The sequence below is a fragment of the Phacochoerus africanus genome, chromosome 15 (assembly GCF_016906955.1).
Source record: "Phacochoerus africanus isolate WHEZ1 chromosome 15, ROS_Pafr_v1, whole genome shotgun sequence".
NCBI lineage: Eukaryota > Metazoa > Chordata > Mammalia > Artiodactyla > Suidae > Phacochoerus > Phacochoerus africanus.
The window spans coordinates 131904892-131921402 of record NC_062558.1 but is presented as its reverse complement, the minus strand read 5'-3'; the positions used below and the strand labels follow the sequence as shown (position 1 = coordinate 131921402).

At 43.3% G+C, this 16511-nt stretch overlaps 1 protein-coding gene across 7 annotated transcripts in view; it reads left to right on the top strand.

Annotated features, from left to right (window-relative positions):
• Nucleotides 1-584: 584 nt before the first annotated feature.
• The window catches only part of ATE1 (arginyltransferase 1), a 163803-nt gene continuing 147876 nt past the window's right edge, over nucleotides 585-16511 (top strand). For 4 of the 7 annotated variants that reach the window (XM_047762711.1, XM_047762706.1, XM_047762708.1 and 1 more), the window contains exons 1-5: nucleotides 1067-1252; nucleotides 4202-4265; nucleotides 7076-7138; nucleotides 11352-11455; nucleotides 13163-13417. In XM_047762711.1, coding sequence (XP_047618667.1) covers nucleotides 1147-1252; nucleotides 4202-4265; nucleotides 7076-7138; nucleotides 11352-11455; nucleotides 13163-13417 — 592 coding nt within the window. In that variant the 5' untranslated portion in view covers nucleotides 1067-1146. Of the gene's footprint in view, nucleotides 771-1066; nucleotides 1253-4201; nucleotides 4266-7075; nucleotides 7139-11351; nucleotides 11456-13162; nucleotides 13418-16511 lie in introns of those variants that run through there. The other 3 variants (XM_047762710.1, XM_047762709.1, XM_047762713.1) reach the window with 3 other exon arrangements.

Here is a 16511-nt window from a genome sequence, read left to right as displayed (position 1 = left end):
AAATGTTGTGTTTGGCCTGTACAGTTAAAATTTAAAGTTAACACTTAGAAATTGTACAAAAAACAAAGCAAAACCACAACAAAAAACACAACAACAAACCTTTATTTCCAGGTCTTTTAAGTTATAAGATATGGTGGCACTGGGCTTACAGGGCACAAAGCAGCAACTGGCTCTGACCGTGGTTTCCTTTAAAAGTAGTGTTCAATTCACCTACTCTGCCATTCACAGAATGCCTGCGTGTGTACTTGAACCGATGGGACATTTAAGCCAGTGCTTGCTGGTTGGGAAGAAGCTAGAACTGGCTACAGACATCATGGTCAGGGACGGCCTGAGATGTTAATTTTTAAACTTAGATTTGCAGGATCTAGAGATAGAGTGATCACACCCTCTGTGCCTCCGTTCCCTTATCTGCAAAATGGGGGTGACAACAGCGCGGTCGTAGGAAGGACTGGTGATGGAGTAACGCAGAGAGCTGCCTCGATCTCGGGGCCCAAGGGCACGACGACGAACCACGCTAATCCTGCGAGGCCCGCGGACCCCCACACGGACGGGCCCAGAGGTACAGGGACGCACCGCGCGGGGCCTCGCTCTCCACTCCTCCCCGCCGCGGGCCCCCGCGCTCCGCCGGGGTCGGCCCCGGGGGCGCCGAGAGGCGTGGCCGGCCCGCGCGGACCTGGCGGCGGCCATGGCCTCGGTGGTGGAGTACAAGGGACTCAAGGCCGGCTACCACTGCGGCTACTGCGACACCGAGGAGGGCAAGGCGTCCTGCGGTGAGTGGTCCCGTCCACCCGGCTGGCGCGGCCGCCTCGCATCTAAACCCTCGCATCGCCCGCTGCGGGCCAGGCCCTCCCGGGGCAGCACCCAGGCCCTGCTCCCCAACCCCCGCTTCCCTTTCTCACTCGTTTCTTCCCGCACCCGTTGCCCCTGACGCTCCGTCTCTCGGTCTTACCCTCACCGAAGATGGCGGACCGTTTCGGGAAGGAGCGGAAATAGCAGAACGCTGCCCTCGATCAAGATGGCGCGGGCGGCGTCAGCGCCGAGGGGCTCCCGGCGAGGCCCGGCCTGCGGGCGCCCGGGCGGCGCGATGCATTGTGGGGTGGCGGCGGCGGCGACGTCGGGCTGGGCAGCGTTTGGAGGGTCGGGGCCATGGCTTCCTGGGCCCGGCTTTCGCCGAGCATCGTGGAATATTTCGAGGGCGAGGACTTCTACCGCTGCGGCTATTGCAAGAACGAGACAGGCAGCCGCTCCAATGGTGAGCGGGCCGGGCTGGTGGGCGGGGAAGGGCGCCGCGGCCTCGGGGGTTCGGCGGCGGTCTGGCGCCCCGCCGACCGGGTGGAGGGACGCGCCCCGACTGGAGCCCCCGCCCGGCCCCTCACCGGCTTCTGTCTCGTGGGCGAGAGCGGAGCGCGGCTCCTGCAGCAGTGCCGTGGCAGTTATAATTAAAAACAGAGAAGCTTCTAGAGGCTTAATCACACAGGTTTGCTCGGACGTGCCAGATAATGATTGTCTTGCAGGAGCCAAGAGTGGAAACAGGTGTCCATCGTAGTAGGAGGCGGTTAAGTGCACAGTGGCAGGCCTGCCGCGGAACGCTGTAGCGTGGTCGCTTACTGGGGCTGAGGCTGCTGTGTGCTGTCCCCGAGAGGAAATGCAGGAGGCGGGGTGCGGGACAGTGAGTGTCGGGTGGTGCTATTTGTGTAGAAGACGGTGTGTGTGGAAAACACATGCGTGGGTATCCATGGGTAAAATGTTTCTGGAATAATATACAAGAAGCTGGTGACACTGGTCGCTGCAGCCAAGGGGCCCTGTTTGTGCTGATGTGTTTTGAAAATTTTACCCGGTGCTTATGTCTTATCCCCACCCACCTCGATGACGACGACAAAGCCAGCCTTCCAACCCTCTCTCCTCCCCATCAGGGTTCAGATTGCTTTCGGAAGATTGTTTGTAAATAGAACATCATGTTTATTTCCTGCCGTGTCATGCTTTTAAAATTTTTATTTATTATTATTATAGTTGATTTACAGTGTTTCAACAAGTTCTGTTGTACAACAGAGTGACCCAATCACACACATTTCCCTGTGCTGGGCAGTAGGATCCCATTGCCCATCCACTCTAGATATAACCGTTTGCATCCCCAGAAACCCCCAGAATGCTCATCCCTCCCACTCCCTCTCCCCCCCCCCCCACCCTGGAACCCCAAGTCCGCTCTTCCTGGCCATGCTCTGTTTCTGTTTTTTGATTTTTTGTTATTTTTTAGATAGGATCATCTGTTCCACATTTTAGATTCCACAAATAAGTGATATGATATGGTATTTGTCTTTTTCTTTCTGGCTTCAGTGTGAGGGTCTCTAGCTCCATCCATGTTGCTGCAAATGGCATTATTTTTCTTTTTTATGGCTAGGTAATATTTCGTTGTGTATATGTACCACATCTTCTTCATTCATGGACATTTAGGTTGTTTCCACGTCTTGGCTATTGTGACTAGTGCTGCAATGAACATAGGGGTGCATGTATCTTTTTCAGTAGAAGTTTTGTCTGGGTATATGCCCAGAAGTGGGATTGCTGGATCATATGGTAGCACTATATATAGTTTTCTAAGGTGCCTCTGTAGTGTTTTCTATGGTGATTGTACCAATTTACATTCCCACCAACAGTGCAGGAGGGGTCCCTTTCTCCATACCCTCTCCAGCATTTATTATTTGTCATCTCCTTAGTGATGGTCATTCTGACAGGTGTGAGGTGGTACCTCATTGTAGTTTTGCATTTCTCCGATAATTAGACACTCTTAGTTTAAGGAAGAATTTAGCTTTGTGGTTAATGGGTTATCCATGAGGAAGTAAATTTGAGTACTTTCCTTATTAGAAAAAAGTTATGCCCTGCCGTAGGGGAATGATTTGGGCTATTACGATGTGTCCATTTACTCATATAATTAAAAGCGTTTATTAGATGCTTCTTGTGGGTGAGAGGGCGTGGAGAGTAGTATAATGCAGTTGTTAAAAGTGACAGTTATGAAGATGAGTTAACTGAAAAAACGTTTACAGTGTTGGGTTAAACTGAGAAAATAAGCAGGATGCAGATTATATATGTGACAGGATTTCTGCTCTGGGAGGGAAAAAAAATCCAGGAGAAGCATCCCAAATGGTGACAGTGATTGCCTGAGGGTATTAGAGATTTCTCTCTTTCCCCTGTGTGAGGAAATTGAGCCCCATAGAGTAACTCTTGGTGTAAATGAGCCCCCACCAGGCTTAGAGTGACCATGCTTTTCTCACAATACCCTGCTCTAGCCAGCCTGTTTCCACCTCTACATACTTCCGTTGTGGTTCACTCTCTACAAGAGTAAACTTCATTTTTTCTTTTCATATTAATTCAGTGTTCTCTTATAGTCTTCCTTTTTTTCCATGGTTGCATGATTATTTCATCATATTGATAATATCCTAGTCCCTGTAATCACTTTTCTGTTCCTAGGCATTTGGATTACTTTCAGTTTTTATACTTACAAGGAATGTTGCTGTATGTATAGTTTTGTGTTGTTTTCAATTTGTAAGACTGTGCTGTAAACGTAAAAATCAGAATTTATGGGCGTTCCCACCATGGCTCAGTGGTAATGAACCTGGCTAATATCCATGAGGACCCAGGTTCAATCCCTGGCCTCGCTCAGTGGGTTAAGGATCTGGCTTTGCCATGAGCTATGGTGTAGGTCGAAGACTCGGCTCGGTCCCATGTTGCTGTGGCTGTGGTGTAGGCCGGCAGCTATAGCTCTGATTCACCCCTCTCACCTGGGAACCTCCATATGCCTCAGGTGCAGCCCTAAAAGACCAAAAAAGAAAAAAATCGGAATTTATGTGCATAAGAAAACATTTGCTTTCTAATTGCTGTGAAGAGACCAGTATATTAAATTATTGGGGGGTATTATGGTTTAAAGGTTGATTTGATTGCACTGAGGACCTAAATTTATGATGTCATAGAGACTAATTCTGAGTTGAATATGATGACTTTGTGTGCTTGATTTTTAAAATTAAGATAAATATATTATGTGTTTCACTTATGTAGTGTGTCACACTAACAAGTATGTACAGACTTTTCATTTCTCTAATGTGAACTAGATTTTTTTTTTGCTTCAGTACTCAGATTTTAAAAATAATGCTTCAAATTTCAATAAGTAAAAAGGTCCGCTTGCTGTCATTAAATGGCACTTATTTTTCAGGCATGTGGGCCCACTCCATGACCGTACAGGATTATCAGGATCTTATAGACCGAGGATGGCGCAGGTAAAGGTCCTTAATACGAAGATGCTTCTGATGTCGCTCATGCTCTTCCTATAATTGAAAGATATTATTTTCCTTTAAAAGGTTTTTGTGTGGTTGGAAAGAGATTTAAAATTTTTATCGTATTTTGGTGTGTAGAGATTTTGTCCTTCTTTTCAGTATGTTTATTAGGACAATTTCACAGACGTAGATAATACGTTGTAATGAACCTCGTAGATGCTGTCATCAAGATGCTAGTCTTGTTTCATCCTTTTTTTTTTTTTCCTTCAGTGGACTGAATGTCCGTGTGTCCCCCGCCCCACAAGTTTGTGTGTGAAATCCTAACTCCCAATTTATGGTATTTGGAGGTGAGGCCTTTGGGAGGTGACTAGGGATTACCAAATGGGAAGGATGGGATTATGAGTGGGATTGTGCAGGAGACCACAGAGAGCTCCCTTTGCCTCTTCTGCCACTGAGGATCCATAGAAAGGCTGGACCAGGAAGCTTGTTCTCACCAGACACCACATCTGTAGGCACCTTGATCTTGGACTTCCCAGCCTCTGCAACCAGGAGGAATACATTTCTGTTATTTATAAGCCATTTGGTCTATGGCAGTTTGTTTTAGCAGCCCTGGTGAAATAAGATACTCTCTCCTCTCCCCCCACAAAATTATTTAAAACACGTTTTTAGGTATCATTTTATTATACCTGTAGGTGTTTCTAATAGAGGTGGTTTTTTTTCTTCTTCTTAATATATCCACCATACCATTAACGACAGTTTTCAGATTTCACAATAGTTTTTTTTTTTTTTTTGTCTTTTGTCTTTTGTCTTTTGTCCCTTTTAGGGCCACACCCGCAGCATATGGAGGTTCCCAGGCTAGGGGTGTAATCAGAGCTATAGCCACTGGCCTACACTAGAGCCACAGCAGTGCCAAATCCGAGCCTCATCTGCGACCCACACCACAGCTCACAGCACTGCTGGATCCTTAACCCACTGATCGAGGCCAGGGATTGAACCTGTAGCTCATAGTTCCTAGTTGGATTCATTTCCACTGCACCACAATGGGAACTCCAGATTTAGCGATAGTTATGTCATCTGTTACCTAGTTTTGATGAGATTTTCTGCTTAAGACTTTTTTTTTTTTTTTAGTTTATTCATTTGAATCAGGATTCCCTTAAGGTGCACACATTGCCTTTGATGACTGAGATTTTTTTGGTAGCTATTTTTATATAGATGATTTTAGAATAACTTTTAGGTGTTATGTAAACATGAGCATGTGCCAGTGCCCCCCAGAAGACGTGGCATTGAGCACAGCAAATGAAACTTCACAGCTTTCCTTAAACTTAATAATGAGGCCCAAAGTGTAGATAAATACAGGTCAGATGTTGAAGGACTGTGTGCCACGATAAGGAAGTTTTGTTTTTTAATGGTACATGGATGCTTTTGAAGGCTTTTTTGTTGGAGAGAAAGTGATGGAATTTGTAGTTTGGAAATGATCGCTCAGATAGCAGAGAGGTATCTGAGGGGGTGATTCTGAAGGCAGGAGGGCTAGTTCCAGGATTATTGCAGTGTCTGGATGTGAGATGGTGAGGATTGCTGTCATTGTCAGTAGCAGTGCCTCGATTAGGAGGGAGACTCGGGGGGGGGGGGGCGGGGGGGGGGACGGGACAGACTCCTGAGACATACTGCTTTTTTTTCCTTTCTTTTTATGGCCGCACCTGCGGCATATGGACGTTCCCAGGCAAGGGAACTAGGGGTCACATCGGAGCTGCAGCTGCCAGCCTACACCATAGCCACAGCAACTCGGGATCTGAGCTGCATCTGTGACATAGGCTGCAGCTTGTGGCATAGCCAGATCCTTAACCCACTGAGTGAGGCCAAGGATCGAACTTGCATCCTCATGGATGCTAGTCGGGTTCTTAACCTGCCGAGCCACAGCGGGAACTCCCTTCTGAGACATTTTAGAAGTAGAATGCTTGCAGGCAGAAAGTGGAGATTTGTTAGAGGGAAGAATCCAGAGGACTCCCAGGTGTCTGGCTCTGAACTGAAGTGTGTGTTTGCTAGGGCTGCCATAGTAGAGCACCACAGATCAGGCAGCTTAAGCAAGAGACACTTATTTTCTCATGATTCTGGATGTTGGAAGTCCAAAACTAGGGTGTCCACAGCTTTGGCTTCACCTGTCTCTCCTTGGCTTGGGCCTGGCAGCCTTCTTGCTGGGTCCTCACATGGCCCTTTTTCTTGGTGTCTTGCGCATCCAGTGTTTAGTGTCTCTTTTTGTGTCCCATTTCCTTTTCTTATAAGGACACCAGTCAGATTGGATTAGGGTGCATCCAGATCTGGACAAGATTCAGCCTATAGTGTCATGGCTCTGCATTAAATGAGATGCAGAAACTAAGGAAAGGATCAGGCTGGTTTTGGGGTACATTGTGTTGGTGCAGAAGGAACCCCCAAGTGCGGCTGTCCTGGGCAGCAGCACACATCAGTCCCATAGCATCCCGGGCAGTTTTCTGCGGTCGCCCTTGCGGTGCAGAACTGAGGGTGGGTGACAGGTCGAAGCATGGAAGGGATTGCGGATGCCGATGAGAGGGTAATTGAGGTGCTTATGTGCGAGCACATACATGGAGCATGTGTGTAAAGCCTTTGCAAAGAAAAAGCCACTCTGGTCCTTGCTATACCCGTGCTGCAAGATTATTTAGCCCTTGAAGAGTAACTGAATGCATTTTTTACACTATTGGTTAGATTTTTACCCTAATTAATTTTGTACTCTTGTACTAATCTGCTTTGCTGCATATGAGAAATGTGTATAAAATTACAAAACTGTTTTATAATTTTAGAAGCGGGAAATACGTATACAAGCCTGTCATGAATCAAACATGTTGTCCTCAGTACACAATAAGGTAAGAATTTTGATGAGTAGAATATGCTATATTTTATTAATCAGAAGATTGTGTGTAAGTTTTTAGTAGAAGCTTGCCTTTTTTAAATGTTTATTTCCGTTCTAGGTAGATACTCTTTATAGAGAAAAGCAAACAAGTTTTTTCCTACATACTGGTGCTATATTCATGTGCTGATCGGTAGCTTTTAATAATACTGTTATTAAAATATGAAAAAATATAAATATGTGGATATGATATGAAATATAAGTGATATGAACGATATACTGTTTAGCAATCTAGTCAGTAATACATGAAATACTTGAAGAATATTGGTAAGTCATCCTGCATTTATTCAGAGTCTAGTTTTCTTCTTTGGAGAACTAAAGTCTATTTTCCTACAAAGTGTTTGCTTGATTTTTCATAATCTTTTGTGTTTCCTCTGTCCCCCTCTTACTCCGCCCTAACATGGAAGGATGTTCCTCTTCTCTCTCATGTCCTCCTCTTCCCTCCCTCTTTCCCTTCTGGTGGAAGGTCCGTTAACACTGCGAAGCGTGTGTCCACAGCTGCAGTGTGTACGTGTGCTCTGGATAAAAAGGAAACACAGCTGTCCACCATGCTTGGCTGGTCTGCCCACCTGTCTCCCTTCATGCTCTTGGCTTGTTGTTAAAATGTGATGACAGTTGCAGACCCTCTCTGCAACAGCACAAAACAGCAAGAGAGGGAGTGTGTAGACAAAAATATGTAGCATTTTATGTGTGAATTTTAGGATGATCACTGATTTTCAGGTACCACTGAATCCTGGTTAGGAGTCCTTTCTGGTCAAAGGACTGGTATAGTAAAGAGAAACCATGGATGTCTGGTTTACTGACAGCATCTCCTTTAGTAAAAAGTGACAGAGTAGCTCTTTCAGTTTTCGTGGTTACGACGTGGTGGCATCTTCAACAACCGAAGTCTTTTTCCTTCAGAGAGCAGTTTGTATTGGATTATGGCTGGGATTCCGTTCAAATAAGTCTGAAGTCACTTGGCCTGAACCTTGAGAATCTTGATTCAGAAAAGACCAGTTTCAGTGGGTTAAAGAAAAAGATAAAAGCATCTATAATTTATTGGGTGCCTGTCTCATACAGAGTACTGTTCTAGGTGTATTGCTTTTATGAAAAGGGATTCAATTAACTTTGCAAACAAAGTTATTATAAAATGTTTTTTTTTGGGGGGGCGCTTTATCATTTTGCATGGAAATAAACATTTCCCGACTTGTTATTCTTTATACAACTTCATTGTATACATTTATCTTCTGGAGTCATTTTGCGTATTTAATCTTTTGGTGATTGTACATTATTTACTGAAGTAGTTACAATGAGGCCTTAGGTGAAGGCAGGGGGGTCCAGCCTACAACTTAGTTTCTTATTGGGCAGACGCCAGGGCCTGCTGGTATTCAGTGGACATGAAGATGAACTTCCCTGGTTATGAATATTTTTTAATTTAATTGTTATCTGTATTTTATATGCTGATAATCGAAAAAATCAAGTATTTAAGTGTTTTCATAGAGTGTATTTTGTGAAATAGTATTCAGAATCCCATCCCATTTTTTGCTTCCCAGGGCAGTCACTTCATTCACTTTCAATTTTTTTTTTTTTTGGCCTTGCCCTCAATATGTGGAAGTTCCCAGGCTAGGAATCAAACCCTCGCCACAGCCGTAACCAGAGCCACAGCAGTGACAACACTGATCCTTAACCCCCTGAGCCATGAGGAAACTCCATCACTTTCAAATCTTTTAACTGATTCTTTTGCCATCTTTCTACCTTTAAGTAACATATTTATTATAATACTCGATTTTTTAAAAAATTGGTTTTCTCCATTGTTTCTGGGCTTCTTTCTTTGAAAAATAAGGATTTAATTTTATTTCACACCTATTCCCTCTTCATGTTCAAGCTCCTATTTGTCCTCATCCCTGACTTCCCAACTTAGAAACAGCTCATTTTGGGTAGATGTGGTCACCTCATATGGCTTCACAGCTCAGACTCATAGTAGCCCATGACTACTTTTTCTTTCCTGCACAAGTTTTTACTTTCCCTAGAGTTGATCATTGTCATTTTGTTTGCGTAATAATAGTTTATCTAGAAATGCTCCCCAGTGGTGAAAATTTCCTTTTGCTATGTTTAGATGCTTCAGGTATTCTGTCATTTTTATCTTCTTGGTAAAAATCTCTTGTAGAGGCTTTGTGGCTTGCTCTGATCTGAACAGGCTTCCTCTCTACCTGACGCATGCCTGTCATTCTGGGAATCTCTCTTTTTTTTTTTGGTCTTTTTGCCTTTTCTTGGGCCGCTCCCATGGCATATGGAGGTTCCCAGGCTAGGGGTCCAATCAGAGCTGTAGCTGCCGGCCTACGCCACAGCCACAGCAACTCGGGACCAAGCCACGTCTGCGACCTACACCACAGCTCACGGCAACACCAGATCCTTAACCCATTGAGCAAGGGCAGGGATCGAACTTGCAACTTAGTCGGATTCATTAACCACTGTGCCACAATGGGAACTCCTGGGATCTCTTTTTTACTGTCATCTTGAGGATTCTCTTTGGGCCTCGAGTTGAATCTTATCTCCTCTATCCTCATTCTTGTTTTATTCCTTCATTTTAGTGAAGCACATCTTTCAATAACTTCCTGCGAAAAAGTGCATAAGGTGAATTTTTTGAGACCTAATGCATCTGAAATGTTTTTATTCAGTACTCAAACTAGAGTTTGACTGGGTATAGAGGTATAGATTGAAAATAATTTTCCTTTAGAATTTTAAAATCTTTGTTCCTTAGTTGTCTTATTGCTGTTGAGAAGTCCAGTGGCATTCTGTCTGACTCTTGTTTCTCTGTCCAAAATGTTTTGCCTTCAGTGTTCTGATGTGTCATAACATGTCTGGTGGTGTGTCTGTTTTCATTCATTAATTGGGACTTGAGGGCCCTTCTTGTCTAGGCTCCTCTCATCTGTCCTTCAGGGGAGTTTTCTTGTGTTAAGACCCTCTTGTTGACAGTTTCTTCCTTCTCGTCTTCTCTTATGTCTTTATTCAGACCTTGGGCCTTTTAGACCTGTACTCTAATTTTTTTTCTTTTCAGTTTTCCATATCTTTTAGGAGATTTCCTCAGCTTTATTTTCGAGGGTTTTTTTTTTTGTCTTCTTACTTAATTTTTTATTTCTTCTATTATATTTTTACTTCTAAGAGGGATTTTTGTTCTCGGACTCATTTTTTTTAGATTCCCTTCTTCCTGTATTCTCTCTATCCTCCATTTTTTTTGGCACCTAACTTTGTGTTAGAGGCCTTCCTCCAGTGATTCTGGCTTTCCAGTGTCCTGTTGGAAATTTTATGTACCCCATGGGTCTTGTTGACTGTGACCCGGCTTTAAGCAGGGTGGTCTGGCTGGGCTGTTACCCGGCTTTAGGCAGGGTGGTCTGGCTAGGTTGTTCTTTGGGAGAATCCCTGATGTCAGTGTCTTTAGCTCTGAACACATTCTGGAGAGAAAGCGTCTGCTGATGTCCTGGGGCTGGGTTGGGGAAGTGGGTCGGAGGACTCGACCTTCAGCACATAGATTTTCATTTAAGCCTGCTGTTGCCAGTACAGCTCCATTGCTTTCAGCTGTGCCTGCATCCTTTAAGAGGCTTTGTTTTCACTCTTTCCCAAAAGTTTGCAATTTTCTGCTAGATTGTATAGAGAGTCCTCTGTACAGATCAGGGGGGAGAATATCAGATACCAAATTGCTTCCAAAATGGACTTTCCAGGAAGCTTCCTAGTTTTAGATCCACTTTCACTCATATCTCCTGAGTTATCAGCAATTACCAGTCCCTAGACTTCTCTGGGTTTTGCAGGGAAAACTGGATATGTTATTGGCTTTTCCCACTGTTGGCTTAGGATTCAGCTTTCTTTGGTTTGCTAAGTCACTTAGCACTTGTACATCTGCTTTCTAGATTCCAACATTTCTCTCATTCTTTTTTCCTAGTATTCTTTCTTTCTCTCTCCCTCTCTTCCTTTCTTTTCCTTTCCTCCTTTCTTTTCTTCTTCCTTTCTTTCTTTCTCTTCCCTTCACTGTAGTTTTAATGAGATTTGAGGTGGGATTAGAGGCTACACTAAGTCCTGTCTTTACCCGGAAATCCTAGGCATGAGCTTTGCCTCATCATACTACTGTCCAGAACTGATTTTATTTCTTCACAATTTGAGTTCACTTTTAAAATATTTATTTTGCTTTTTCCTAGGTGCCGACCTTTACAGTTTCAGCCATCAAAGTCTCACAAGAAGGTTTTGAAAAAAATGTTGAAATTTCTGGCTAAAGGGGAAATTTCAAAAGGCAATTGTGAGGGTAAGATGAGATGGAAGTCTCACAACTGTTTAAATTGATGTTTCTTTCCAAGGTTCTCACTTTCAGGCGTTTCTTAGGCAGGGCAAAGGGGTCCCACGAAGTCAGGTACTGCTGCTACTCTAATGGTGATGATTGCTCTTAGCACTGCTGTCGCTGTTACCTCTGGCCCCCAAGTCAAGGACCTGGAGATAACATGCCAGGGAAAGTCTAGCTTGGGAAGAAGGGCAGACCATTTTAAAGATGTGATTTCCTGGGGTTTATTGAAATTTTAGTTTTCACAATTCTTTGAGAACTTTTGATTTTATTTGCTCCTCATAATATCTAATAGTATGATCCTGTTAGATCTTAATAAATCTTAATAATATAAGTAGAAAGTGATGTTATCTCTGGAGAAATGGAAGCTTGTTTGCAACTTATGCAAGATTGCATAATCACTTATAACGCTGAGTTGAGGTCAGATTTTCCATGTTTGAGTCAGGTCTTGTGAATTAAAAGATAATCAATAACACAGAATTAACTTGGGGTGCAGATAGTTGTGTTTTGTTTTTTTTTTCCAGTTTTTTAGTGTTTTTGCTTGTCTTTTTTTTTTTTTAAGTTTTCCTCTAGGCACTGCCTAATACATGACCATAAGCATTAGGAATGCCTTCCATTCTTAGCGCTCCTTCTCACTTCTGCCATAGGAAATGGCTAACCCTGGGAGCCTCCCACCCAGTCCTAGCTTGTTAATTCGTTCCCCAGGTATGTCTTGAATGCCTTATAATGTTACAGCCCCTCTTTTAAGCACTGATGTTACCGTGGCTGGCAAAACAGGTGAGTTCTTTGCCCTCCTGCACTGTCCTTAACAGACCAGAATTCAGGACAGCTTGGAGCAGACCTGGCAGAGCTGTGGCAACAAAGAAGCTGGAAGGCTCTGGGCCATGCTGGAAACATTAGAATTTCTGGTGTAGCTCTGTTCAGTATTGTTGGTATATAACCTTAAAGGTTAAACAAATTTTCTTGGTTAGTCATATATAATATTTTTGAGCAGCCAGGAATCATGTTCTGAGTTTCAAAAATTAACATCCAGATAAGTTTTGAGAATGCTGTCCATTTGTAAGTTGAGAATTGCCTGTCTTTTTTTGTAGCATTTGCATTTGCTTTTTGATTTGACTTGGAGGCTTCTGAATTATTTATATCTGCAACTTAATTCATGGGAGTGATGTACTCATTAGGGTAAAAAAACCAATCAGCTGTAACGAAGAGACACCAAAATGCAATGAATGAAAAATGATAGAAGCCTGTTTCTGTCCTCATGTAACAGCCTAGTGTGGGGGGTTCCAGGTTGGCCTGCAGCCCTGCTCCCCAGCCCCAGCCATTTTGGGGCTCTCTTTGGCATGTGGTTTTTACTCATCCAGTGAGTGGGGAGCAGCCAGGGTGGAAGTTCAGGGTCACAGATTTCCTTTACAACAAACCAGGCAAAATTGGCCTTGTCGATTTGGTTGTTCCACTGGCAGGAGCTTGGTTATGGCTTGCAAAGGGCCAGGCGGGCTTTCCCTTGCTGGGGCACCACAGTCTTACCTACAGCTCTGACTTTGGAAGATGGGGTGGCTTTGGTGGTCACTCAGGAGTCCCTGCCAGGTTGGGTTTTTAAAGGGACATTTTTTCCCCCTGTGTGTCTTAATTGTGCCGCGTGCCTGGCTGATGGACTTTGATTTCTTTTGTTTGTAGATGAGCCCATGGAGCCTACTGCGGAGGATGCTGTTGCTGGTGACTTTGCATTAATAAATAAATTGGATATACAGTGTGACCTTACAGCGCTCAGTGATGACCTCAGAGAGAGCTTAGAGAGTGAAGAGAAGCAGAAAGGAAAGAGCTCAAAGAGGGAAGACGCCAATGAATTAATTCAGTCACAAGATATTGAAGAGAAGTTGGGCTCTGGGGAACCGTCACGTTCAGTTAAAGTGCATACAGTTCCAAAGCCAGGTAGTGAATGTTTGTTGTCAGGCCGTGTTAAAGCCGCATCCAGTGACTTTCTTGTGGTGCTGGAGACGTTGCAATCCTGGGCCCGCTCATGAGCTAAAGTTCAATTACTCATGAAATCTGTAAAGTTTACACAACTTACTATTACCTGGATTTAGATGAACAAATTATCTTGTGTAAAACGTCCGAAACAGCCGCATTGTCCCCAAACATAGACATTTCACAAGAGTTCCATTTTTTGTTTGTTTGTTTTGTTTTAAAAGGGTCACACTTGTGGCATATGGATGTTCCCAGGCTAGGGGTTGAATCAGAGCTGCATCTGTGGCCTACACCACAGCTCACGGCAACGTGGGATCCTTAAACCTACTGAGTGAGGCCAGGGATCGATCGAACCTGTGTCCTCATGAATACTAGTCAGATTCGTTTCCGCTGAGCCACGATGGGAACTCCAGGAGTTCCATTTCTTTTACTACCCTTAATGCCCTAGAGGTCTGAGAATCAAATTTTTGTCCATGAAAAGTTATGGTGCTAAACTTTCTATTTTCACTGTTAAGTGAGACAGAGTAAGTTTTAGATACTATGTCCGAAATATAGACATTGTAAAATTCAATTTATCATTATATTTCTTTCTGTAATCAAAATTAATTGTAGTTTAAAAATTTCTAGATTTAGTTATATAATGTCACTTTTAGTAAGGTAAGGCTTCTTTCTATATCATCACTTACAAAAGAATTACGCTTAGAAAAAGTATCCAGGAGTTCCCATCGTGGCACATTGGGTGATGACTCCGACTAGGAACCGTGAGGCTGTGGGTCTGATCCCGGCCCTTGCTCAGTGGGTTAAGGATCTGGCGTTGCCGTGAGCTGTGGTGTGGGTTGCAGACTCGGCTCGGATCCCGCGTTGCTGTGACTCTGGCGTAGGCCCATGGCTACAGCTCCAATTACACCCCTAGCCTGGGAACTTCCATATGCCGCGGGAGCGGCCCAAGAAAAGGCAAAAAGACAAAAAAAAATAAAAAAATAAAAAATAATAAACAAAATAATCCGAGGGAGAGACTTTTAATACTATTTTAGTTTTTTTGTTTGAATTGTAAGTTACATATGTTAAGGCACAGAAAATTTTGTTTGCATTTTTATTTAATAGTTTTTTTTTCCCCTTTTTATGGCCGCAGCTATGGCATATGGGCTAGGGGTCAGGCTAGGGATCAAATTGGAGCTGCAGCCGCTGGCCCACACCACAGTCACAGTAGTGGCAGATCTGAACTGTATCTGAGACCTACCCCACAGCTTGCTGGTTCCTTAACCCACTGAGTGAGGCCAGGGAGCGAACCTGTATCCTCATGGAGACTGTGTTGGGTTCTTTCCCTCTGAGCCACAGTGAGAACTCCTGAATAGTATTTTTTAATGTAAGGATTTCATGGAATTTATTTTTTATTTTTTTGTCTTTTGTCTTTTTGGGGTCACATCCGTGGCACATGGAGGTTCCCAGGCTAGGGGTCCAGTCGGAGCTACAGCTGCTGGCCTACGCCAGAGCCACAGCAATGCAGGATCCGAGCTGCATCTGTGACCTACACCACAGCTCATGGCAACACCAGATCCTCAACCCACTGAGCAAGGCCAAGGATCAAACCTGCAATCTCATGGTTCCTAGTCAGATTAGTTTCCGCTGCGCCACGACGGGAACTCCCAGGATTTTATGGAATTTAAATTGATGTTGCCCTGGGATTTCATCTTAATTGGTAAGAATAGTCCAGTGAAATATCTTGGATGATTTAGATAATTTCTTTCAACTCACTCTCTGGCATTGGAGTCTGTTCACTATTTGTATTTTTTATCGTAAAAATTACTTTTAGTTTATAAAAATTGGAAATCCTTCATTTCAGAGAATTTCAAAGATAGACCTACATAGCCTGAATATTTTAATGAGTTTCCATGTACCCAACCATCATTTGAAACATTATTATTATTATTTTTGGCCACGTCCATGGCGTGTGGAAGTTCCCCAGCCATGGATTGAACCCATACCACAGCAGTGACAAGGCTGGATCCTTAACCTACTGCACCATGAGAGCACTCCCTGAAACAATTATTGGCTCATTATGGCCATTCTTTTTTTTCCTTCCTGTTTTATTGAGATATAGTTGAACTACAGAACTGTGTAAGTTTATGTTATACAGCATAATGCTTTGATTTATATCATGAAATGATTATTGCAGTAACATCATCTCAGGTACAAAATTAAAGAACTAGAAAAAATTTTTTCCTGTGAAGAGCACTCAGGGACTTACTCTCTTTTAAAAATTTAATCTTTAAAAATCTTTATATAGTGATTTTTATTTTTTTCATTATAGCTGGTTTACAGTGTTCTGTCAATTTTCTGCCGTACAGCATGGTGACCCAGTTACACATAGGTGTATAGATTCTTTTTTAGGACTTACTCTCTTAATAAGTTTCCTGCGTAACATACAGTAGTGTTCATTTCTCATGTTGTACATTACACCCCAGGTAGTGCTTGTAACTGGAAATCTGTACCTTTTGACTTACCTTCATCCAGTCCCCTCCTTGACCGCAAATCTGATCTCTTTCCTATGAGCTTATTTGTTGTTTTTAAAGTGATGGCTCCTCTTGTTTCATCTGTATCCAATTTCCCCTTCCAGTATTGTACTGAAGCAACTTGTAGACATTATATCCTCCTTCATTTCAGACTACATTTCTGAATGCTAAGTACTTTAAAAAGCATATTAATGTTACTGATATACATTGTTAAATTTCCAGTTTTTAAACATTTGTTTGCAGTATTTATTTGTGGACCAGATAACGTCCACATGTTTCAATTGGTTGGTGTATTTTATTTTTATTTTTTTATTTGAAAAATTTTTTTCTTTTATAGCTGCACTGGCAACACATGGAAGTTCCTGAGCTAGGGGTTGAATTGGCACTGCGGCTGCCAGCCTATGCCACAGCCATGGCAACTCCAGATCCAAGATGCACCTGCAGTCTACGTCACAGCTTGCGGCAACACGGGATCCTCCACCCACTGGCCAAGGCTGGAGAGTGAACCTGTATCATCGCAGATACTATTTGGGTTCTCAACCCAC